General features: G+C 38.0%; 1 protein-coding gene across 2 annotated transcripts in view; it reads left to right on the plus strand.

Moving 5' to 3' along the window:
- The window catches only part of LARS2 (leucyl-tRNA synthetase 2, mitochondrial), a 128,668-nt gene that overhangs the window by 98,006 nt on the left and 3,925 nt on the right, over nt 1-26,737 (plus strand). For both annotated transcript variants that reach the window (XM_014960599.1, XM_014960591.1), the window contains 7 exons: nt 424-561; nt 7,889-7,992; nt 9,188-9,370; nt 10,554-10,723; nt 11,917-11,994; nt 14,389-14,500; nt 23,117-23,244. In XM_014960599.1, the coding sequence (XP_014816085.1) occupies nt 424-561; nt 7,889-7,992; nt 9,188-9,370; nt 10,554-10,723; nt 11,917-11,994; nt 14,389-14,500; nt 23,117-23,244 (913 nt within the window). The remainder of the gene's footprint in view (nt 1-423; nt 562-7,888; nt 7,993-9,187; nt 9,371-10,553; nt 10,724-11,916; nt 11,995-14,388; nt 14,501-23,116; nt 23,245-26,737) is intronic.

Genomic DNA, 26,737 nt, shown 5'->3' on the forward strand with positions numbered 1-26,737 from the left:
AAAATGAACTGTTTTTAGTGGGCATGTCTTTTGTCTTTCACTGTAATATATTTCTATGTAAAACCTGATAAATACTAAAAAATTTAAAAGTAGCCACAGGGTATTTATGAAAAAATAATTTAAAGAGCAAGCAAATATTTTCATGACTTTCTCAAGTATCGTATGTGTAATCTTGGTTGCTTCCCTAAAATATAGGAAAATAATATTTTTGTGGATCTGCTTTTCAGAGGCAATTAAAATTTTGTCTGTAATTTAATAAGCATGTTACTTCTTAAAAATTAAAGAGATCTGATAGCGAAAGTTTTATTACACATGTATAGCTCTCAGTAAATAGTGGTGTCTAAGTCAAGTACGATGAGCTACTTTAGAAAAGCTAATCTTTCTTTTTTGTGCTGTATTTTTTCCATAATTGTGTTTTTTCAGGCCCTTTAATAATGACTTAGCAGACTACTGGATGCCTGTGGATTTGTACATCGGAGGAAAGGAGCATGCAGTTATGCACTTATTCTATGCGAGGTTTTTCAGCCATTTTTGCCATGACCTAAAGATGACAAAACACAAGTAAGCCTTATATATTTCTGTAAAAATCTTTCATATTTCATTTGACTAGCAAGAGTGTTAGTGGACATTGTTATCATGATAGAACATTGTATTGAGTAAGCCTGAATTTTCCTGCTTGTCAGTCTTGGCTAACTACTTAGTTTCTCACAGTCAGATGCATTTTCTGTATGCATACATACATAGCATTTTAATTACATGAGTATTAACTGGCTCAGAGCAAGTGATAAAATGTTGCTGTAGATTTTTCAGCCTGCAAAAGCTTGCATAAACTAGTAACTTCAGGCATCCTGAGTAGTGCTGTTATTTCAAAACAGGTAACTTCATGCACAGTCATACTGCTAGTTTCAGTGGAACTGTGCATATTTAGAAAAATCAGCACCCCTATAATTCACTGCAGTATTGGAGCTGAACAGTGCAAAGCAGTTCTTGATGAGCAAAAGCAGTATATGTATCTGCTGTCAGTTTATTTTTTATTTAATGACTTATATTAAAGTCATTAATATAATTCCTTTTAACTACTCTTGTTGCTGATGCTGCTATAGCCTAATTCATTGTCCTCTGTTTTGGCTAAAGGTAAAGTTTGAGGCAGGAAGGTGAGCCATCTGATGTTCTATTCTTTGTCCTCTCAGGTTCCCAGCTTCTCATCCCCATTCCCACTGAATTTTTTTTTACCCTAAAATGTCATCACAAGAATGGCTCACAGGGAGGATTACTGGTGTGAGAACGGTGAAATACTGCCCCTTGCTCTGTCCAGTTCTGTCATCAGCAAAGACATTTGAATAGGTTGAGTCAAAATGAGAGCAGCTGCTCAGTAATTTCTCATCTGGAAACTCCTATGCATTCATTCCTTACTAGTATCCACTCTAAAAGCTTGATGTAAAGGAGGAACCTACATACACATGGCATTGAACTCTTGAATGCAGCAGTTTTATTACAAAACTATAACTTAAATAGCTGTGCGCCAGAAAAAATGGGTTAGTGGAGCCAGCAGACTAGTTCCCTGTTGTTTCACAATCATTTGATGAAAACAGGCAGTGCATTTTCATCACTCATTCTTGCCTGCAAAATAGTTTGCAGTGAAAGCTGTATCTGAGATTTTGGATGTGGGTGATTTGTGTACCTGTGTTTCACCCTGTTGTCTCCAGGTTCCACAGCTGCAGCAGGAGGGCTGTTCCTTCTCTGAGGGCGTGGGCATCTCAAAGCAGACCCTTCCTGTCATAGGCACGATTCCTTTAAGCAGAGGATTTCAGAGATTTTCCTTGCAAGCAATTTCAGGCTTGTCAGTTCTACAAAAGACTTTGCAATCCTGTCAGCCATCTAGTGGAGCTGTAATGCACAGCAGCAAAATGTTCTTTTGATAGTCAAATTCCTCCACCTCCCAAACCAACGTTAACTATGGTGGCTGAAGTACTATTACTGTAAACTGAGATCACAAAGATCACAAGGGGAGGTTTGCTTGAAAAGTGAACAATCCACTCTGGTGTGCAAGAAAATGAGGAGGGGTGGAGGCTGGCTGAAAAGGGACCTCCTGGTTGAGCTCAAGCACTAAAACAAGTGCAGGGAAAGGGGAAGCAAGGATGGATTACCCCTGGAAGAGTGTGGAAGCATTAACTGGAAGCATAGAATTAGAAAAGGCCACAGCTCATCTAGAATTGAAGCTGGGGAAGAATATGAAGGCAGTGAGAATGACTTCTGCAGATATATTGACAGGAACATCAAGGAAAATGTTTGCCAGATACAAAATCAGACAAAGAGCCTGGTAGCAAAGGAGAATTTTTGCCATGGCCTTTGCTGTCAAGGTTTGTGCTTAGTAGGAGAACTTGAGAGAGAGAGGTACTACCCACTATAGAGCAGGATTGAGTTAGGGATCACTTAAGTAAACCAGGCATGTACAAGTTTATGGGACCAAAGGGATGTGTCCAAGGGTGCTGAAGGTACCTGGCCTTCACCATCGTGACCTGGCCTTTACCATCGTGAGGCTGCTGTCAATTGTTTTTCAAAGGTCATGGTGATCAGGGGATGTCCCTGTTAATTGGAGAAAGGGAGAAGCCAAACTCATCTTCAAGAATTGGCAAAGGGGAGTACTTATAGGCCAGTCAGCCTCATATTGGTCCCCAGTAATATTTTAAATCAAATAATCCTGGTAGTAATTTTCAGGCAAATGAGAGACAAGGTGACTGGGAGTAGCCACTATGGATTTACTGAGAAATTATGCCCTGCTTCATCTGCTTTCTTTTCCTGGTGAGATGATGTCTCTGTGGATAAGGAGAGAGCTGTGCATAGAGACTGGCAGCTGTTTGTGAGTGGTGTTTCTCAGGAGTCACTGCTGAGACCGATTGTATTTAACATCTTCATCAACAACCTGGGCAGTGCGACAAAGCGCACCCTCAGCAAGTTCATTGCACACTGGGGGAAGCTATGGATATTCTCAGTGGCATGGCTGCAGCACAAAGGACTGTGACAAGTTGGAGGAGCAAATTGCACCCTCAGCAAGTTCATTGCACATGGGGGAAGCTATGGATATTCTCAATGGCATGGCTGCAGCGCAAAGGACTGTGACAAGTTGGAGGAGCAAATCTGAAGCGTCGACAGGAATCTCACGAAGTTCAACAAAGGGAAATGCAGAGTCCTGTACATGGAGAAGATTACCCATGGAAACAGACAGGGCTCACTGTGTGAGGAGCATCAACAGGAATCTTATGAAGTTCAAAAAGGGAAATGCAGAGTCCTGTCCACGGAGATTACCCACAGATTACCCACGGAAACAGACAGGGCTGGGCTCACTGTGTGAGGAGCAGCACAACACAGCAGGGCTACAGGGGTTTTGGTGAACATCAAGTGAGATGGGAGTCAGCAGTAGGCCTGAGAGTATACTGCACTACATTAGCAAAAACATATCCACCTTTGATTATCTCTCCTCATCACTCAGGATGCCATATCTGGAATACTGTGTCCAGTTTTGAGGCCCACCCCCCCACCCCCCCCAGCATGTGAGACTTTATCAGACTGGGGAGGGTGCAGTGGAGGGGCACTAAGATGGTCAGGGGATGAAGCTTGTATCATACAAGGAGAGGTGAAAGGAGTTGAGTGTGTTCACCCTGGAGAAGGCTAAGGAAGGAGTGTAATCTCAGTCTACCACAGGAGGATTATAGAACCAGACTCTTCTCAGAGATGTACAGAGAAAGGAGGAAAATAATAGTCACAGATTGCATCAAAGTGCAACTGGATAGAAGGAAAATAATTTTGACGGTGAAGGTGGTCAGACTTGGAACAGTTTGACCTGAGAGGTTGTGGGACCTCCATCACTGGGTATTTTCAAAATTCAGCTGGATGAGAACCTGAGCAACCTGAAGTTAGGTCTGCTGTGAAAAAGGGGCTGGACCAAATCACCTCCAAAAGTCCCTTCCAACCTACATTATTCTAAGATTCTCTGATTCTCTAGCTGTATGAATTTGAAATCTGTTTTATTCATAGTCTGGTGTAACAGGACTAGCACCAAAGTACTGTGCCTGGAGTGGTCTAAATACGGTAAATTGCAGAAAAAACCTCTTAATTGAAAAAAAAAAAAGCTCCAGAAGCACTAAGGATGTTTAGTGACAACACCAGAGAAAACAAAAAAATGCTCTCTGTAGAAGTAGTTTACAAGACTGTGAAGAATTCCTTTGAGGCCACATACAATCTGAAGAACTGTTGCACGTGTGAAGACATGTTACAGCATTGCCCCTCGGGTCTGCTGTTTGTACGGCTTATACCTGTGCTCAGGATGCAAGAGGACTGTAACAAATTAATCATCATGCGCAAAATTGTTTGCTTGCTTTAGCTCTACACGCTTACAGCATTAGGTGCTTTTAAGGCATGAAGTCAAATTAGGATTTTGTTTTGATGTGGAAATCTCAACTGCTTTATAAATATTGCCATGTATCTTAAATACATTTTAGTATTGGTCAGAAGCTGCTTTTGCTCAGTCTTCTGTTGGGACTGCTCAAGGGCTGGTCTGAGAAATCTGAAAAGGGTGATTAGAAGCAACAAGCTTATTTTTAGGAAGCTTGAAGTCATGGTGTCGAAGCCCACAGCTCCAAGGGGAAACATTAAAATGTTAAAAAACTCTGCCCTCTTGTGCATTTTCAGTCTTCCTCTAGTAGTCTAGATCTTGTTCGCTGATTAAAGTAGTAAAATTCTGCTACATCTCAGTTAATGAGAGCTGCCACCATTTAAAATGCTATCTAGTATCCTGACAAATTTTTCTGATTCTCCTATTAATCTGTTGTAATTTTTCATTTTGATGGGTTTTCTTCATGGAAATTTTCATTGTTTTGTTTCTATCTGCTTCCAAATCCGTTGAAGTATTTCCCGATAGTCTTTAATTCTATACTAATGGCTATTGATATAATAATGAGGTTGAAAACAGAAGTTTAAAATTTCACGGTTTAGATTTTCAAAGCAATCTCTTTACATGTGATGTACATTATTACAAGAGAAATATTATTTACATTCATTTACAGATTACATACATACATTTACAGATGTAACACATGCTTTGATAGAAGATGCAATGTTTATAGGCATCTAAAATTGTAAAGGTGTCAATATAGTTTAAATATCCCCTGAAGGTGGGGCATGATCTTTCATTTTATTTCTTTTTAATGCCTTCAACTGTAGATGGTGGGAAGTGCTTTTTTTTTTGATGCCTTCAACTGTAGATGGTGGGAAGTGCTACTCATTTCCACAGTAATGACAAGGCAGAATAAATAGCACCCTCTGGGTATTGGTACACGTGACAACAGATTAAGCTGAAATTGATGTCATTTTGTTCTAGCGCTCTGGTGGGTAAAGCACATTGGTTCTGGAATTAAACTCACAAGCCAGTCCGTCCTCCCAGCCGTTGGCAGCTGGGGCCAGCAACCTCCTCATCCCTTCCAGCTTAATCCACCGTGGCGAGTGTGTGCTGACACACTCGGTTACACCTGCTCAACTGTATTATCATTAGCTGTACAAGTTGCACAGAATTTGGCTCTTCCCTCGACTTCAGTAATCAGTTCTGCCTGATGGATAATTGTCAATGGAATCTAGCACGCTCCGAAGGATTATAAAGCAATAAAAAAGTTTATTGTTGCCATTTAGTCAGCAGATTTGACTGTAAGAGAGAGCAAATCTGTTGAGTAGGAAGACGCTATTTATACGTCGCTGTATTACACAATAAATATGTGTGTGACAGAAATAGCTTATTCTGTAAAGGAAGGATGCTAGAGCTTCTCTACATTCATTAGGGACTTTATCACTAGTTTTGATTTTGAGTAAAAGCACTCAGCCTTTGTGTAAAATCACATTCAATATTGTTTGATCTTTTTTCTGCCTAAAATGATCAGCTCCCACATCCCCCAATCGCTTCTGGCCTTCTAACAGGATTGCCAGATTGTGACAGATAAGTCTGACAGCACCAGAACTCACCTGACAGTGACTGACCAAGGTCTTGTCTGGACTCTAGGGCAGAGCGATGGGCTCTCTCAGCCTTTCTAGAAGTTTGGGAGGCAACATCTGGGTAGTCAAGCAGCCAAGAAACACATCGCCTGCTTTGGAGATGGGTTTAGTTGTGTGGTTTTATTAATGTAAATGAAAGTGTAACTTTACATGTGACCATGAGATGGAGCCACCACGACACTGGCAGAATCACTGCACATCAGGAGAAATTCAGTACAGAGCTCAATTTGTTTCTGAGCCCTGTGTTTGTTAGGCAGGCTCTGGTTTTCTCATTTTGGGCATGTTTCTATTCTCTTGCGGTCTCCCACTAGGAAGGCGTGGGGTTTTCTTTCCCCATACTTGGTAATGTATGTTGTATTGCATTTTTGTAGCCTCTGTCAGCATAAACAAAAATAGGAAATGCTCATTCCTGCATTCAGCTTTTAATAACTTGGCATATGATCTAAACTAACTCTTTGTCATTAAAAATAAGTGTTCCTTGAAAAATCACTTCCAGTGGAGAGCCCTATCTGATTTTGATGTTCTGGCTACCTCATTAGCTTTATTTTAGATAGCTGCAAGTGTAGCTATTTTAATAACTGTTTGAGATCTTAACCAGACTGAACTCTGAATGATAGGAGGAAATTTTTTTTTTTATTTTTCTTTGGTGTAATGTCTTTAGTTTGTAGAGGAAACTTATCCTGAACAGTTTTCTCCTGGAGCATTTATGCAGCATTTGTTGATGATAGGATTACAAGGGTTTTGTTCAAGATTTTCATCTTCTAATTCACTTGGATAATTTGAGATAATTATTTGAGATTTTAGATAATTATTACCTTCTATTTTTAGCATACATTTTCTTGTTTTTACTGTCTGAATTTGATTTCAATTGTCTTCAGTTGTCTTCTCTATAAGTTCTTTTAATTTATTTCTAAACAACAGGGTTTTTCAGGCCATCTACAAAATATTGTTTGGATAAATATTTCTAGAGGTGCTTGAATTGCTACTCTGACTTATTATCGTTGATTAAAGCAGGTGGCATGGTAGAGACTAGTGCTGCCTGGTGACTGAATGGTAGACTATGTGGCAGTACTTGCACAATATTTAGAAGTATACAAATTATGCATGTGTTCAAATATGAATACGTTGAAGATGAAGTATAGAGCCTGTCACTTTCTCTCTTATGGTTTAAAGCTTTTCTTTCAAATATCCCTTCACTTCAGAGTCATCAAAAAGGTTTAAAGAGTAGTACTTGGAAGATATCTGCTTTAATACAGTTAAAACATACATAATTGTTATATAATTTAATAATACTGTAACTATATTATTAAATAAATTACAGTGGTTTAAATAATGGGATAAATTCTCATATAATTTATATTGCCTAATAATGTAAAATACTAAAATGACTTTGTAAAAGTGAGTAGTGGTTTGGATTAGGATTTTCTTGTACGTGTGAAGTAAAATGTGGAAGCCTAGAACTATGTATTTGTAAGACAATGAGGCCAGCTACTTGGCCGCTTTTATACATGGGAATTTAGCTTGAAGTTAGTGAAATTTCACTGTTCGCCAGGAAAATTTTGTGTATTATCCATATGCTAATTTGAAAAGTGACATTAGAATAACTCAGTACTAAATCAGGATGCAAGAATGTGTGCAGAATACAAATAAATACACTTGTCAGCCAGTCACCATGACTAAATGCACAAAGTACTCTTTCTAAGGTGACAACCAGTTAAGTATAGTCAACTTGAAATTCTTGTTTCATTAAATAATTGTGGCTGATTGGCTCAACACCTGGGGCTTATCATAAAGTATGCTTTTCACAGCTCTTTTCAACGGACAAGTTTCTTTCTCTTTCCATCCTTAGGGAGCCTTTTCATAAGCTTTTGGTTCAAGGTATTATCAAGAATCAGACGTTCAGGCTAACAACAACAGGCCAGTGTCTGAAGAGGGAGGAGGTTGATCTTACTGGTAAGAGAGACTGTGGGGGAAAATCAGCATCGGTGCATCCAGCAAGTCAGGGACTGCTTTGGTGTGCAAGTCTCAATGCTGGGAAAATCTGGAAGAGAAAACCAATTCCTGTAATATTTAAACTGGAGAGCAATTTCTATGAGTCTTGAATTCATATGCACTGCTGAGGGCACAAAGACCCTACTAATCCAGCAGCTTTTAATTGCATCCAAACACAGAAACAGTGCTATAGTAGTATTTTAGCTCCAGTACAGTCCAAAAGATCAGAAGTCAGTTGTGTTAAGACACTGCTGAGCAGCTTGCTGAACGGAGCTAGTAGTCCCAGCAAACAGACAACCTACAAAAACATCATGGCAAAGCTAACACAGATGCTGGTGTGTTCAGTAGATATTAGGAATGTAAAACTTTTATCGGAAAAAGTGATTTTTCTCAAGTTCTGTCTAGTGCCTTCACTGCATAAGCTGGAGCAGCAAGTCCTGGCTTGGAGACCTGTACCAACAAGAATGGTTTGGCCATATTTGCCTCCTTTCAGCACTCCTTGCACAAAACCTCATTTTCACTGTTCTCCTGCATAAAAACTCCATAAGTCTGTTAAAAAACAAACAAGCAAGCAAATCTCCTTATGTTTACCGCTGTCTGCTATCCTATTTTCTTCCAGAAAAACTAGGGCTTTTCTGTAGCAGGGTGTTTTGCTCGATGGCACTGATAAGTATAAACGCCCCTTTCCAGCTCTAAATTCATGCAACAGAAGGCACGTTCTTGTCAGGATAACTAACTGCAATTGAAAGCTGTAAATCTGTAAAGCTAAGTGCAGGTCAGAATTGTGCCAAATCAGTACACCTATCTAGGAGGTTTTAAATGTCATGGTTATAAGAATGCTTAAATCTCAGGGGGTATCAAAGTAGCACGTACTGTGAGTGCCAGATACAGCTTCCAAATGGTAGAAGCAGCATTTCTGTCATGATGTAATGGAAGTACTTGAATATTAGTTGTGTTAAAACATTAAAGTAGGAAAAAAAATGGGAGGAAAGAGGGTTTTTACAATGGGAGTTTTTTCTTTTTAAGCTGTTTGGAAACCAAAATACCCCATTAGAAATAGTTGGGGTTTTTTTTCTTATGCTTAGGGAACAAAACTAATTGCTGTTACAAATGAGCAAAATTTGGTTTAATGTTTTGCGTATGTCTTCATATTTAGGAACTGAACCAGTTCACGTAAAAACTGGTGAGAAGCTCCAAGTTGCTTGGGAAAAAATGAGCAAATCTAAGCACAATGGAATAGACCCTGAAGAATTAGTGAAAGAGTATGGCATTGACACCCTACGTCTTTACATTCTGTTTGCTGCTCCTCCAGAACAAGATATTTTGTGGGATGCTAAGAGTAAGTTGGATTGTTTCTGTTGTTTGCTTTGTGTTTGGTTGTTTGTTTTTTTTTCTAGTGTGTTACAAAATTAATACAGTTCTTGATGCTGAAGTTTTGAAACAATTAAATCAAAAAAAGTATAACGAGCAGGGTGGGGGTTTTTTTGTTTCTTTTAAAAGAGAGGTGGTCGCAAAGCTGTCTGAGAGGCAGACTTGCGAGATTATTTCAAGCTGCTTACCTCGTACGAGCTGAAAGCATGTGAGGAAAATACTTCTTAAGTAGTGTTTTCTTCCACAAACCTGGACCTCAGTCTCTTATTTTTTATTAGCTACAATTGATGATGGAAAATGATTGTTTTATTTTGTTGATCATAATTTTTTAAAAAATCGTATCAGTTTACAGATAAAACTTTGCAATTTTTTTTTATTTCCATTTTTTTACACATGTATGCAATGGCTTTTGTAAGCAGGGCCATAAAATACTTCTTAGAAGAATCTCATAAGAAGATAATCAGAGTTCCTAGTAATTAGTTATTGCACTCTCATGACATTTTTATGAGCTTAGTTCTTGAAAAAGATAAGATTTACCCTCCTACACACTTATTTACTGCCATCATGCAGTTTGTCATACTGACAGATACTGATTTATCTACTGTGGTTCATACATTTTAATGTAGTCTTATGGATACGTTTAAATCTAGCCCTCTTGTTGCATTAGGCTTTAATAAAACTCTCCGTGTCTGATTTAAAAACGTATATTTCTTCATTCTTTCTCGTGTTAGCTTGTTGCTACTTAGTTCAGCCTGCACTAAGCCTTTGGTGTCGGTCACCCTTTAAATTCATATGTGTTTAGTTACATATTATGGCACTGATGTATGTACTGGAGGAGTGTGCTTTGGCTTTCTGTCATCATCTGATCAGAACAGTACAGAGTACGTACGTGAAGAGGTAATCTCTCTTAAAAACCCCAAACACTCAGAATCAAGCTGTAATTCCCACATCCCTAACAGCACACAGGTACATAATTCCCTCTGGAGCAGCTAATTCAGTGATACACAGTCTTTTTGCTGTATTTAAAATACAGGTGGGGTTTTTTTAAAATGTTTTACTCTAGTGTTCAGTTTCCTGTTTGCTCTCCTTTCAAGTTTTGGATTCATTCGTTGTAACTGGAATTTGTTTCTTCAATCTTTGGTTAATCTCAGCTGATGCTATGCCTGGTGTTCAGAGATGGCAGACGCGCCTCTGGACACTTGTGTCCAAACTTATTGAAGCAAGGACTTCAGGAACTGTACCCAATCCTGAGCTTCTGAGTAAGAAAGAGAAGGCTGAAGCCAGAAAGATCTGGGAACAGAAGAATCTGGTGATATCTGAGGTTAGACACATAGTTTGTAAATTACTAAATAAATTGCTGCTCATGCTAAAACTGTATGCTTGACTTAGAGAGCCAAAAGTTTTTTTCCCCTGATGAGTGGCTCATAAAATAATTTTTAAGTGAATTATTTTCTGTACAAGTAATTGTGTTTACTAATTGTGTTTACCTAAAAATCTTGTGGGACACAAGTCTTGCAAAATAGTAAGATTGGCAAAATTTCACTGCTGTGTGGCTCCTTCAAAGGATGAAGTGTTTTGTCATTATAATATTATCAGTCTGGGTTTGGAGTAACTCCATTTCCAGTAGCAAAGCTATAGGTGAGTTATGCAGGTTATCCCTAACAAGAGCTTTTCATCTGTTGGCTTCACACCTCATTTTCATGCCTGCTGTTTCATATCAAATGACAAAAAGTTGTTGGAGAAAATAGATTAGTGTATCCTAAAAAAAAAAAGTTATTGAAATGATTGTTCATCTCCTCTTACATGATGTCTCCTGCTGTGATTAGTGTGAATTCAATTATCGGGAGACATAAATACCTGCAAAATTAACTTAAAATATTTTTCTACTGATAAAAACTTTTCCTGATTTAAATCCTGTGGTGAGGAACCTTCCAAATATTTTAACAGAGTAACAAAAAGTTGTTGGAGAAAATATATTAGTGTATCCTAAAAAAAAGTTATTGAAATGATTGTTCATCTCCTCTTACATGATGTCTCCTGCTGTGATTAGTGTGAATTCAATTATCGGGAGACATAAATACCTGCAAAATTAACTTAAAATATTTTTCTACTGATAAAAACTTTTCCTGATTTAAATCCTGTGGTGAGGAACCTTCCAAATGTTTTAACAGACATTAGAATTACAATTTTGCTATAGATGGACAAGCTGTCAACAGCATAACTGGATTTACAAGTATGAAGGCCTCCTGTAGGGGCAAAGAGAAGATATTTTGTGAAAGAAAATAGTGATTACTAATACACAGTTTTAATTGGCACGATTTTAAGCTTTTAAAATCCTGAAACAGAGGGAGAGCAAGTCAACTGAATTGTTATATGATTATTATTTTCCCATGTACACATGTGGTTGCATATATTATGTGTTTGCATGCCAAAGTGATTTTCATGTAAGAGGTAAGGTACTCCATGTTTGAGAATTTTACATAATTAGTGACAAACCTTTTCTTTTAATACAAGGTAACAGAGTGCTTCACAAAGGATCATTTGTTCAACGCGGCTATTTCGCGATTGATGAGCCTCAGTAACGTACTCCATGTAAGTATGTCATAGGAATGAAGGTATTTTTTCTGCCATACCCTGTTCCTGTAAGTTTTTATACAAAGCAAGAACTGCCCAAATTATATGCCCAGTGTTCCATTCCTACTAACTTGAGAGAGTTGGGTGTGATTATTTAGTTCAAAAGCAGCATGTTCTAGTCTCACTGTAACCATGAAATGGGTTGCAGGATGAGCTTGATGATCGTATTAGAGCCACTAGGTTCTGATGTTAATGCCTGTAGCCTGTAATTTCAAAGAATACATTTTATTTAGCTCTTCTCTTTTTTTTTTTTTTTAACTGAAATGTGTTGCAGGATGAGCTTGAGGATCATATTAGAGCCACTAGGTTCTGATGTTAACGTCTGTAGCCTGTAATTTTAAAAAAATACATTTTATTTAGCTCTTTCTTCTCTTTTTTTTTTTTTTTTTTTGGGTGTGATTATTTAGTTCAAAAGCAGCATGTTCTAGTCTCACTGTAACCATGAAATGGGTTGCAGGATGAGCTTGATGATCGTATTAGAGCCACTAGGTTCTGATGTTAATGCCTGTAGCCTGTAATTTCAAAGAATACATTTTATTTAGCTCTTCTCTTTTTTTTTTTTTTTAAACAAATTGCATAGGTAGCTAGGTATAGCAGTACATTGTAGAATTATCAAACATGCTGATTTAAAGAAAAGGATTGTTCTTTACAAGGAAAATTGCACATAATCTTACATTCCTCAGAGACAGCTTTCATCACTGAGCTGTCTGCTAGTAGTGAAGTTTGCAAATTCCCCTTTTTAAAATAAGCGTAAAAATAACTTCAGTCTTTAGCATTTTTTATTCGGATTGTTGTCCATCAGCCAGTGGTAGTAGATCAAATATAATAAATTCTTACATTCATTTTTGTTACTGCTCTTAGATCTGGTTGAGCATTCTTTCAGACATGTAATGGTAACATGATCTAGACCAGAAATCAAATAAAAATTTGGGGGTTCTATCTTTGTGGAAATACCATTTTATGCCTTATGGAATCCAAGGAGATTATTGGCAAAATCAAGGAACTTAATGAAAAGTTAATTAGGGCGTGCACAAGTGCTATACTGAAATAACATGTCTGGGGCCCTGCGTGGTGCTGGGAAGGTGACACACATTTCTTTATCTCCAGCTCAGTGATTCATATGCACTTTGGGCTGGTGGGTGGTGATAAGTGAATGTTAAAAAGTAAATAAAGAAATAAAAATCAGTGACCTATGGACAGCCAAATATTTGACCACTGACATATTTCGTGACCAAAGAAGTCAGTGCAATATCTTTCAAGAGCAAGTTTCCGTAGCGTGTGGGGACACTTCTTCTTTTGGTCCCATTCGAAAGGAGGAAGTGGGGAGGTTGGTGGAGATTAAATATATAAAACAGGTAGTAGTTACTAAAACTTCCTCAAGTCTAGTTTGCACTGATGTCATCAGCATCAGTGATAAGAAGATGTCATCTGGCAACATATGTGATCTGTGTGAAACAAATCACTGGGGTTGGACAGGTGGGATGCGAATGGGTGTTCGTTACACCCACCAAATTCTCATAAGTATTGACATTTTTCTGTGCTCTTTCATTAGAGAGGCAAATTACGAAATTAATCAAATTTACCATGGAATGTAATCTCTCTGAGTCAGAGCAGGCAAAGAAAGAAAAAGTTTATTTGGCTATTTTTAATGCTGTATCTTTTCTGTTAAGATACAATAAATAGAGGAATGAACATTCAATTTTGTCAGTCTAGCAGTTTTTGCAAGAAATTAAAATTTTTTGTACTAGAGAAGGTGCACGCTTTACTAAAGCAATCTGTAAAAGGTTGTGCTGTGCTTTTCATCCCCAAACCTTCCTTCAGCTCTAAAACCTTACTTCATTACTAAATTCAGCTTTACTTAAGCCACTCTAGGATTCTGCACAATTGAACCTTGTCCTGACAAAAACCATGCTGCATTCAGCACAGTTTGACTCTATACAATTATTTCACCTCTTCTCAGATAGCACTGATTTTACTTAAGATTGCACTTCTAGGTTTTATCTAAGATTTCACTTCTGGAAGTGGCAGCACACAAAATGGTTTTGATGGCCACAGTTGTCCACGTGGTCTGTGTTCAGACTCCCAGACCAGCGCAGATCCCCAAGGGCTGGCATCAGCCTTTTTGGGATTAGCTTCCAAGTGTTGGAGAGCACTCTGACCAACAGCTGCAAATTTGGTTCTCCAGAACTTAATTCCCAAGTTCCTAACTTGTTTTGAAATTATGCTGTCCTGAGCATAGACATTGATTTTAGGGTTTATTACTGCATTTTTTTTCTTAATTAAACTACCACGCCACCCCAGAATATTTATACTAACCATTGATTTTTCTTTTTCTTCTGTCTTCATGCTTAGCAAGCCTCTCGGCCTCTTATTCTCCACAGCACAGAATTTGAAGATGCTTTGGCTACACTCTGCATCATGGTTGCACCCATGGCTCCACACATTGCATCAGAGATGTGGAAAGGTATTTCTAGAAGGATATTTTTTATTGATGTTGCAGAAAAAAAGGCAAAAATTTAACATAATACATGTGTCACTTATCCCTCAATTCTGCATCTTGTCACCTTCTGTCGTAGCTCCTAAACAAACTTGGAACTTGTGGTGTTCCCAGAGCTGTCTGCTTTTAGTTTATTTCTCTTTGCATACAAAGGTGGGTTTCTTGAGACGAGGCACAGAAGGGGAGAAGTAAAAAAAAAATTCAAGACAGGACTTGCATGAGGAATTAATGTGTCAGCTGCTAGCTGCTCCTGTGTGTCAAGTATTAAAAGCTGAACCTGAGACTAGAAACAGCCCTTCTTCAAACAACTGTTACAGAGTCTATGGACTACAAATATTTTCCTTCAGGAATTCAGGTAGAGAGGACCATGTCAGAAAGCTGTATATTAGCAATACTAAAGGAGTGTTCAATAAAAACCCTAATCATATAAAATTCTCCAGAGACTGAGGGATGTTACACTGCAAATTAACCTTGTGTGGAGAATGGGAATGGTAGACAGGAAATCTTTTTTAAGATCTGTCACAGCTGTAAGCCTTGAGCTCTGAATCCAAAGTGGGCTGAGTTGTGTGGTGCAGCTACAGTTGGAGCCTGTGAAATAAGGGATGTGCATGCCAGAGTTCACCACTTGTTTTTAAGGTTTATTGGGGGAAGTCCCAAGACGTATGTGGGAAGGTAGGAATATATTCTGCATTAAGACTGGCCACAAATTGCTATGTGGTTGGGGACCTAGTGTTAGCTTTTGGATGCTGTTTTAACAATTTCATTTTCAACAGTTATCCTAAAACTTTTCTGCATTCAAGTGTTTACAGAGCAGAGCTACTTAATAGCTTGTATTTGAGAGCTGTGCATGGCCCTGTAATAATGGTAACTGCCAAAGAAAGGCTGCTCTTGTTTGGAGCAATAACACAGGGCCAGGGACTCTGGAAAAGGCAAGATCCATTAGGGAGAGCGGGGTTTTTCTGTGTTTTCATTTCCAATGTTCTTAAGATGTCTTAATAAAAGCTTAGTTGTTTAGAATAAAGAGTGGCATCAGACATGATCCATCTGGAGAAAGCTACTTCTGGTCAATATTCACTTACAATATGAAGTACCATCAATTAAAATTATACTTAAATGGAAGTAATTGCCATGACTTTGTTTTCCCCACTGGTTGAGATGGAGGCAGAATGGGTCAAAGCCAATTACACACACAGTGCCTTGTGAACCTGAAATTCAACTACATGTTAGGGAATACAGAATTATCAAATATGTTTGATAAAATGACAGAGAACACTAGGATGTCTTAGTTAACGTAACTTGTCAAACATAAAGCTTAATCCTGTAATGTTTTGAATGTCAGAGAAGGAAGTCTTTTCTCACTACTAAAGTCACTGGAGAATAAGAATGATAAACAGTTTCTGGATCTCTCTCTGATTTAAGAATGAGAAGGAAGCATATAAAAGTTGGACTGTATTGTCCTCAGCTTCTGTCTGCATTTAAATACAAAATTTTCCTTGTGTGATCCCAAGACTGTGCATTGTCATTCAGTGCAAGTAGCATACAAAAACATTGTGTGGTGATTAATGCCTGAAGAATTTTATGACTAACCATGAAAATCATAATCTCTTTTAGCATGGTCATCATTATATGACATCAAAGTTATTAAACAATTTTATCAGGAGAATGTAAGTACATTTTACTGCTGTGTTGTGGTAAGAAGACTATATTGAGCCAACATCTAGCAATTCGTACCTGGGATTAGGATTTCTGATAAAAAATGTCCAACTACAGATTAGAGAAAGATTCCCCGAGTTCGTGTTCTGAATTGCACTCTGGTTCCACCAAGTCTTCCTGTTCTTCTGATGTAACTGGTTTCTTAGACTTTATTATGTATAGGTGATGATGCTTTCGTATTTCAAATCATTTCAATATAAAAATTAAGCTTTCTAAATATTTAGTTTTCTTTGTGCATTAGTTCTCCAAACACACTCAAAGTAAGTCTCTTTTTGTTCCTTGGCTTTGCATCAAAATGTAGGGATAGTGCTGCTTCCTGTCTCATAAACTAGTCAGGAAAAGGACTTTGTATATTATTAGCTCTATAAATAGCACCTATAGCAGTGGACCCCCGCGCTTTGATGTAAGCCACTCCCTGCTATTGTAATGCCAATAATAAACAACACATAAGCAACGTATTTATAATTAAATACTGACATTTCATTCCAAAAATAACTTATACACAGCCTTTACATTTTGTTTGCTTGCGTGATTAAAACAAGGAGCATTTTTCTTTCCACAGGGGAAAATGAAACTGGGAATTTGGAAGTCACGTAGTTAATACCAAACAGATAATTTTGCAGTTGAATAGGAACAGTGACTTGTGTTAACTCTGAACCACGTTATGCTTCCTTGTGTACTTAAGCTTTTTTTGAAGAAAAAGGATTTTGCCTTCTTATTAGTGTTTCTCATTAGAAAGTGTTTACTACATAATGAGATGTGCCCAATATCAATTTTACTACAACCATAAAAGAGAGAGAAGAACATTCTCATTAATTTTGACTGTTTGCATTGTACTTCACAGGATGAATAATACTCTTACTGTTGCATTGTGATCTCTCCTTTTATGCTTTTCTTATCACTGATTATGGTCAAGAAACATTTAAGAAGAAATTAAAATAGAATTTACAATAGATGTGGAATAACGACAACCTACAATAAGACCCTGGCTTAATGTATTATATTACATTAATTCTGCCAAAGATTTGAAGAAAACTAACCCTCAGAACTATAGAATTTTCTGGCTAGGCACCTGGAATGAGGCTTTGTGGAGGTAATAAAATTTTGACAACTGGAATCTTTTCTGCAGGTGCAAATAGTATTTTTTTTGTTTGTTTAAATGGCAGGTGTGCTGTAAATTGAAAAAAAAAATCAACTAAGCTTTTTTACTTGTGTAGTTTTGGAATGAAAAGCTAAGCAAAAGAAGCTAGCGTCTATAAAGTCCTGAAATCTCTGATGTCCAAAAATATCTGATAGTTAGTTTTGTTTCGTAATTACATAAAATGCTCTCCTTTGCTCAAAAAAATAACGTTTAGCTTGCAAAACATGGTATGATAAATTTTAAGTATCTAACAAATTTTCTTAAATACTTAAATACTGAATATCTAAATAGCAAAAAATGCTCTTTTGCTTTTTAATTTATTTCCATTTAAATCGAAAAGCTGTTTGATGCAGATTGCAATGAAATGTGAAGAAAAAAAAAAAGACAAATCAGCGTTTTCTAATACAATAGGTTGTAAAAATTAAAACCTTGCTAAATGTATAAATACGTGTGTAGGTATCTGCTTATCAAAAGTTCTTTACAGCTGGGTTTAACTGCAAATCCGTCCGTCTTTATGATTACCAAATAATGAATATATTAGGAAGATTACAAAGTTCATTTTAGAGTGTTAATTAAAGGTGCTTTGCCTGACATTTTAAGCACTGACTAGCATCGGTGATGTAAGAAATTCTGATTGTAATAATTGTAATAATAATGCTATCCTGCTTTGCAAGCTGCATCAGAGTTTGCTTGAAATTTTAGCTTTTTAGTCCACCGTTTTCTTTCTTAGTTTGTTGATAAACATTGCCAGCTCTGAACTGCAGTTTGATATCACACAGATGCTTCTGGTGTAACGTGCAGCTTTTAAGTATAATTAAAGTAAAATTAAATAGATTCAAGGTACGGCAGGTTGGTTTTTTTCCGCAGCTAAAGAATTATTCTCCCATGGGGTTTAGTTTATATGTGACCATCTTGTTGTCACGCATCAGGTAGGAATGAAGAGTTTGGTCCTTTGTGAGCTGGATGAAGAGCGTAGTTCAGCATTGGCAGTAAATATTTCCAGTTGGAGTGAAAGGAAAAGCTGCTTGAATGCTGTTTGATAAGTGCCTCACCTTTCAGCAGCTGAACAATGGTAACCCAGTGCTTTGATATTTCGTGTGTGAAGGAGTTGTTTCTCCTGCTGAGAGGAGGAGCAGTTTTCAGTATTTTGGTGTGTCAACCTAATGGTCTCAGTTGTGCAGTGAATACACTGGTTTATCACTTAATAACATAAAAAAGCCACTGTAGCCCCTCAGTGTGGGAAGAGTTCATCCGGCTGACATGTTGGCAGCTCATGAACACTAACAGGATGAGGAAATCTGTTTCCTTCCTGAAACCTTGTATCTGAGGAATATACAGACACCATTTGAGACGGGGTTGGTTTGTTGGGTTTTTTTTAGTTTGTTTGTAGTAATACTGCATTTTGCTGTCCGGACAAGGATATGAAACTGCTTTTTGGGAGTTGTTACATTTTTATTAGAGCAAGCACATGAAAGATATACACTGATGATAAACACATCTTCAGCTGTATTGAAATGAAACATAATTACTGGAATTTCTAATGGTATAATTGTCTTGGCGATGTTTTAACTGTCACTGCAATGGCTCTCTTGCAAGAATTTCTTTTTCTGAATCCAGTCCTTGCTCGAGAAGGCTTCTGTAAAGAACAGAGCGGAGTAGAAGCTACTTGATGTTGGAGATTTTAATTGAAAATCTGGAGTGCAGAACTCTGCCTTCACAAATCCAAGAAGAAACATGATTTGGAATTAAAAAAAAAAATATTTTTTTCCTCCAAGAGTAATAACCCGAAGTGAAGGATAGTGAGTCCTTACAAACGGAGGAGGGCAGATCATTTTCAGAAGCTTCAAAGGATTCACATGGGGTTTACTGAATTGGAAACACATTCTGGAGTTGGCTTTTAGTAACTGTGGCCTTTCAAAGCCCTCCCTGGTGCCCTACATCTGTCACTAGGGAACATATAAAATGAATCCCCTAGTACTGTATTGAGTAAATGTAAATTTTCCTGGCTTTATGCAGTTCTGTGCTACTGTACCAGTAGTATGATACAGTTTTTCTTAGAGCTGTCTGGAAACAGCTGTTACTGTGTCGCTGTCGTTTCTTTGAGATTGCAGACCATTTCAGATACAACTGGCAGGCACATTCCTCCTGGGCTGCAGAATGGTATTTTGGATATGCAACTTGCCTGAATCTGTCAAATAGAAAGATTCACTAAATAGTAAAAAAGCATATGGAGAACAAAGTAACCTGGTGACAGTCTTGTCCTTGGAAGAGGCTGCAGAGGCGAGTAAGATACTGATTAAATAGTAAAAAAGCATAGCAAGAACAAACTGACATGGTGACAGTCTTGTCCTTGAAGAGGCTGCAGAGGCGAGTAAGATACTGATGCAGAATGCATCTCCACTTACCCTTACACACTCCTGCTCCGAGCTCTTTAAAAACTTTATCTGCTTGTCTGCTAGTGTGGTGGATTTTCACTTGAGACAGATTCCTACTGTTTTGATCTTGCTAAATCCAAAACTTACCAACATTTGGATAACACACCTCCATAGTCACCTTATACTGTCCCCTCTGATCTTCTTATAGCTGCTGTTAGAAAATGCCTGGTCTTAAACTCTGCTACTGGCGCTGCTTCAGATGCCTTCATTCACTTCCTTTTATCGCCCATTAAGGCTTCCGTCCTCCTTGCCTTTCCTGCTTTGTTAACCTCTCTGTACCAGCCCTTGTCCCATGCCAGCTCTTACTCAGTTTACTCCATGATGCCATTTTTTTCTTCTTGCCTACATAATTTTGTGTCAAACTAGTTGTGCAATTGCTGGAATTTTACAGATAATTTTTTCTAGTGCTTTTTTTTCTGTAAGACAGGAATTACCTTACTGATACACGACTGCTTCTACACCTTCCTTCTTAAATCTCTTTAAAATGAGAATCTGCTCTTCTCCCCAGAATAGCACCTATGGGGAAGTTTTATGCCTATGAAATACTCATTAAATGCTAATAAAACACTGCCATGAAACATTGTTAGACTTGTCCTGTCCCCTCCTTCTCTCAAATCACTCAATTTACAGTCATATGATACAGGTTTAACTTGGGGTTTTACTTGGGCTCCAAGGCTGTGAGTTACTCATTAGGGACACCTGGTTTTAGTATTAGTTTGATATTCAGTAAAAGTCCATTGAAGCTGATCCAATTGCAGGATCAGGGCTTCAGATGGAGCACAAGTGTTGTCCTTGATCTGTCCTTGTACAGATATGTACATATAAGTAAACAGCTTACAGTAAGTAAAAATTATACTCAGGTGGCTTTCTGTCCTATGTCTGCAAGAGAATCTATAGCCATAAAAGCACAGTATGTGAAAAATGTAAAGCAAAATGCATGGTGCTTCATAATATGCACTTCACTGTGCGCTTTCCAGTACAATAAGACAGTAAAACAGGTTTTTAATGTTTTCACAATATAAGTCTGTGAAGTGGTTGGTTCTTAACTTGTCAAACAGCGCTTTTGTGTGAAGGCTCAGAATCGAGCTGGAAGGCTGCAGGAGGGGTCTGCCCAGCTCCTGACAAGTGACCATCACCATTCTGTGTCATAGCGATGAAGTTTCTGGGTTTGTCTGTGCTGCATTTTGAAAATGCAAACCAAATTATTGTGTTTTCTGTGTTCTGCAGCTCAAAAATGTGAATGGAGGCAGGAAGCCAAACAGTCGACATAACTAAAACCTTCATTTTGGTTTCCTGACAAACTCCGCTTTCTGAAACTAGTTCTGTTGACTTTTGCAGTTTTCTTTTCAATGCGGATGAGCTCATAGCTCATTTTATAGCAAGAAAACGAACCAAAAGATAGATATTTTGCTAGTCATCGTTTTTCTGCTTCAGAATATATTTTAATTTTGGTTTTTAGCAATAGCCTTTTTAGGACTGGCAGCCTCCATGGGGATTAAAAATTACCCAGGTTTTGCTTTCGTAGATAGAAGCTCTTGACTTATATCAGAAAGTGCTTTTTAAATAGTTTGAAGAATCCACTTCAACAGGAAAATTAGGAGTGGCCAGTATGCATGCTTCTCCCACAAGGCATGTGATCAGTTGGAAAGAAATGAGCTCATCTGGATGTTCAAATGCCAAAAAGGGAAGAATCTAGCAGCTGTTGTCTTTAAAGTCATCGTGATAATGAATCACCAATGCAAAGATTTTTTTTCTCCACTCGAGTGCCTAGCTTTTGCTCTTTCAGTTTCTGAGCTACTGTTGCAACAGGAAAAAAAACATAATGCGAAATGCATGAAAACAGATCCATTGAAGTGTTTAATGAATTATTTAGCTAATGAGATTGTGGCTTAGTTGTTATTCTTTGGAAATGTGCAGGTGTTTGCTTGCCGTTAGGAATAGCTCCCACTGGCCCACCTCGCTGCCCCGTTCTGAACCATTCAGCAAATAGCAAGTCTGTGTGTCATTTTGCCAAAGTGCTTTGTCTGAAAAAGCGCTGACAAAAATCAGGCGGATTTTTCTGGAGGAAGCTGCATTCTCTTTGTGTCTCTGTTTGCTGTTACTCACTGTATTAGTCTAAACAATCCAACTGGTTAAATTCATGTGTATATTATGCACGGGTTGGTGTTGCTCCTGTGTCTGCCATTGTGCAGTGTTTTGAACAGCTTCAAGTACTTCAGTTTCAACAGTGAATCTTGTTTTCATGGGTTTTCTTTATGCTCTTGCTGGAGTTTCCCTAAACCAGATGAGATTTCAAATATATTTTGCAGTTCTGAGTGAAGCATGTGCTTATAAAAAAAATGTAGTCTGTGTTCTTATTCATACACAGAGAATGTTTTTAATTTTAAAATCCCCTGGCTTTGTGAGAATCACAAGAGCAATTATCATCAATATTGATCATATTTGACAGCCTCTTGTTAAGTGAGATCTTTTTATTTTGTCCTACAGCTGGGGTAAACAGCAACATAAATCCCACTCAGAAGCTTTTATTTAGTTAGAGAATGCAGCTTCAGAATGAATTGCATCCTATTCTCCTATTACTTAAACAAATCAAGAATGAATTGTCTTGCGGAGAGCAAGCCTGTCTCATAAAAGGAGACCATTTATAGACATTTTAGGAGGCTTTTTTTAAAATAAAATCAAAGGATAAACTGTTTCAGAATGTACATATCATAAGGAGAGCAAGCTGTGCAAGGTATTCTTACGTAGCATCTTTAATTTCTGAGAAAACAGATACTACACAAAATATGATAAAATCTTGCAAGTAGCTTCACTTGCAAATTTAGAAACTACTCAGCATATTACAGATGGTAAAATAATAAGCCATACTTACTTGTGTATCATTTTGGTTGTTAGTAAAATTTTAATCAAACTGGTGGTGGTATTGAAAACTCCCCACAGTGTTATGATTGACTTCTAGAACTAGAGGCCAGGTGCGTTGCAGTATTACAATTTAAAATAATAAACAGTGGTCTTCTGTGCTTTTGGCAAAGTTTTGGAGTGCTAATCCAAATCTGAAATGTGCATACATTCATGTTAGCATCCCTACACACGGTATAAAACGAGCGCGTCAAAGATAGATATCTATATATTTCTCTTTATAATGTGCTGTATGCTAATTTAAATAATGTTATTTCCTCCTAAGGGACTTGATTTTAAAGGCAGCTTTATTCTGATCTTATTATAGAGCAAATTCCAAAAATCGAGTGTTCTGGTTACAGCACAGCTGAATGTTGGATTGGTTTAACTTTCCAGGTTTGGCACATATGCAGAATAAACTCTGTGCTCATCATGGCTGGGATGTTGATGTGCTGCATCAGTCCTGGCCCAAAGTAGACCCCGAGTACCTTCAGCCATCGGATGTCGTGGAGATGTCTGTTCTGGTAAGAGCGTTTTCATTTCTTTTCAGTGGTGGTCAATTACTGCATTACGAGCTCAGGGGATGACGAAATTTCTGCTCTTGTGGAGGTCAGTTCCCTTCTTTGGTGGCTCAGTGAAAGGAGAGGTTGAACATAAGCTGCAATTACCATTGTGCTGAGGAATTAAAACGGTTTCCTAAGTGATAAAATGTAGCAAGTCTGAGGGGAGATGATAGAAGTACAAATATTTTTGAGTGATTGCATATTAGTACCTGTGGAGATTTGACCAATGAACAGCTGTGGATAAGGATGGTACAGACAAAACTACAATCAAATTACAGGTCCCTCCAGATTTTTTGCCTGACAGTGCATTTACGATCTTGGCCCTGTACAAAAATGTATAATTGGGTGACATTTCTTGTGGTACCTGTAGTGCTATGGTTGCCTAATACAACCTATCATACGCTGGGTTAAGTTGCTTTGATTTTTGCCAAACGGTGTTTCCTGACTGCCTGGAGCTGAACTTGAGGCACATTTCAGCAGAGCGTATTTGGAAGGAGGGTGAAGAAAAAAGTTGTCTTTGCTAATGTTATATGTGCGTTCTGGTTTCTCTTTGATCTCTACTACCTTTGTGGGCTAGGGAAGGAGCTGGCAGGTCAGTAGAAGAGTGGATATATAACTACATTTAGTTAACTTGTAATTTTCCAACATGTGTGTGCGTATGCACTGTGTGGTTTACTGTCTCTTTTTCCTACATCTCTAATTAACTAGTCTATTCAGCATGCTCCCAGGCATCCTAAAGCTTTATTGTTAGATGGAACCACTGCAGGCTATAGAGGTTCTGCCTGAAGCCAAGGGGGTGGGATCCATGAGTAGGGTCTCAGCTCTTCCATGAACTTGACTCCTGGTCAGCTTGTATTCAGGTTCTTCATGCTCAGGCATTATGATAGTCTGTAATTACATAGCTGCGTGCTATTACATCCGCAGGAGTCCTGCCTTTTTATTTGTTCACCAAAGAATAAACTTCAATATGTCATGCAGACATTCTAAACTTAAATGTTTCAAAATAAGTTAAATCTTTCAACTTAAACACTTTTTGTATTTCTGGACATTGAACAAGACGGAGCGTCTAGGAAGAAATGTCATTTGGTCATGTAGAACTGCATGTTCTCAGTGTGTGCATAAGAGAAACAGCAATGCATTTTATCTGTGTTTTATTCTGTTGACTCCTTTGGGTAGAAGGAGTAAGGCACTTGGGTTATTTTTGTTCAGCTGGGTTTTTTTGAGAAGGAAAGAGATTGGTTGCATTTAAGGGAACTCGTGCTGCTGTAGATTTCCTTAATCAAAGTATCTTTGCAAATAATTTTGTATCTTCCCAGATCTCTCAGTCCACTTTAACAGAATAAGAAAAGCTGCTAAAATATTTTCCTAGTGTTCAACACACACCCCTAGCAGAAGATACAGAGAATGTCTTTGTCAAGGAAATTTTCAATTGGCATCTTTTCCCAAACCCAGGAGAAGGACTCGAGTGCCAGCTGGGGTTAATAACAGACTTAGCCTCATATTCACTGTGGGTTTACTGCTTCTTTTTCTTTCTTTCCTTCTTTCTTTAAGTTCTAAGCATGTATTTATACCAGTGAAAAGGTCATATAACCACAAAAATCTTCATTGGGTATAATCACTTTGCTCAAGCTTAAAATAAACTTTTACCTTCAAGCACAGCTAGCAAACATCTTAAATTCCAGTATTCAGTTTATAAGGACGTCATGAATGAGCAATTGTGTAAATATAGAAACTTCTTTGCAATTGTGGTTAAAGCAAACATTATATTAAACGTATCTTTAAAATAAAAAGTTCAGCAATACAAGGAAAACTCTGAACTCCATGTTTTTAAGATTGTACAACTGAATATAAAAATACGCAAACGTTTCACTGATATTTTTCTGCTGACATTAAAACTTCTTTCTCAAATAGGAAAACAGAAGAATAAACATTAATTTGCCTTTAAACAACCATTATGAAAATTATTTTTGCTTCTTTTTCTGATTCATTTCATCAAAGCCATAGCCTTGTGTAGAAGCCCTCTAATAAGAGAAAGAGCAAGGCCTGTGTGCTCAGCCATGTATTCATGGAATAATATTATGTATGTAAACACCTTCCTTAGTTCTGAGAAAGTAAGTGAATTAAAGACCAAAGGGACAAGTTCCAGTTTTGAATTGGGAATAATTCTTTAAAATAGTGCCTGGGGGCGTGGGGTGCCTGGCTTTCTACTGTAACAATAAGGCAAAAGAGAAATACGGGGAAGCGGGGAAAAATCACCAGAAATGTGAATATTTTAAAATCTTGTGGACACTGTAGGTTTTTGTTTGGCTGTAAAAATAAATTGCCCTCATTAAACCAAGAAACATTTGACATAGGGAGGAATTGGTTGGTTGCAAAGAGGCAGTGTCTCTTCACAAGGCTGCACAGTCACACGGAGTCTTTGGGCCACAACCCTATTCTTCTCAAGACACCAAACCGCCTCAGGCTGCCAGGGGTTTGCCTGCTGAGACATTATGGTTTTATTTCCCTTGACACAAAATACTTCATTATTTCCTGTCTGTGCTGGAGTTACGTCTTGCCATATTTAACCCAAAGCAGCAACCAACTCACAATACAGATTGTCTACGAGAGAGACATTTAAATTCACTGTGTATGCACGGTATCTGTTATTCTAAAGGTTACTGCTAAGTCGAATATTTTCAGTTGTACCACATATTGTTAATGCTGTGAAAAATCTGACCCCAGTGTAGTGTGCGTTTCACCCTACGACCACACCTCCGACCAGCACTCCTCACATTTTCAAGGAGGTGCAGAACTGGTAGCAGCTGTGGTCTTACAAGTGATGTTTTTTTTAAAAAAAATAAGCTAAGTTTGTGTCATTTTTCTTGCTTTGGAGTATGAGGAAGACCTAAAAGTGCACAGATGTTTATTTTCCTTTTTCTTCTCAGAAGAAAGATGGTAAAAAAAAAACATTTGAGTTGAACTAATAATTCCTCTCCACAGCCTCCAGGTGTTTATTTTCCAGCCTTTTGTGATTTTATTTTGTCCTTCATAACTTCTTTAGTTCCCTCTAGCTCTCTCTAGGTCCAAAACAGTCTAAAACGGCAAATTAAAAAAAAAAAATAAATAAAGGAAAGAAATTAAAAAGAAGCAGGTTCCTTCAAGGACCCAAGCCTTATTTGTTTCTCCTCTTGCAGCTGGCCATGGAGGTTTTTCAGAGAAACAAGGCTGCCAACACCCACGTTTCTTGTGCTGGCACTTTTACCTGGAGCTGCCGAGGGTTTTGCTGGTCTAGTGAGATACAGAGAAGGAGACAGAGGTGTAGCAGAAGACATTTGTCCTGCTGAGAATCTAACCCCTCGACTAAAAGGATAGGTGAATAGGATGCTCGTTACCCATAACCAATCTGCTGTTTGATGAGATTTGTGGACTCAGCTCACAGCACGGTGTGGGAAGCTCAGGAGAGATGCTGTGG

The sequence above is a fragment of the Calidris pugnax genome, unplaced genomic scaffold (assembly GCF_001431845.1).
Source record: "Calidris pugnax isolate Ruff unplaced genomic scaffold, ASM143184v1 scaffold62, whole genome shotgun sequence".
Classification (NCBI taxonomy): Eukaryota; Metazoa; Chordata; class Aves; order Charadriiformes; family Scolopacidae; genus Calidris; species Calidris pugnax.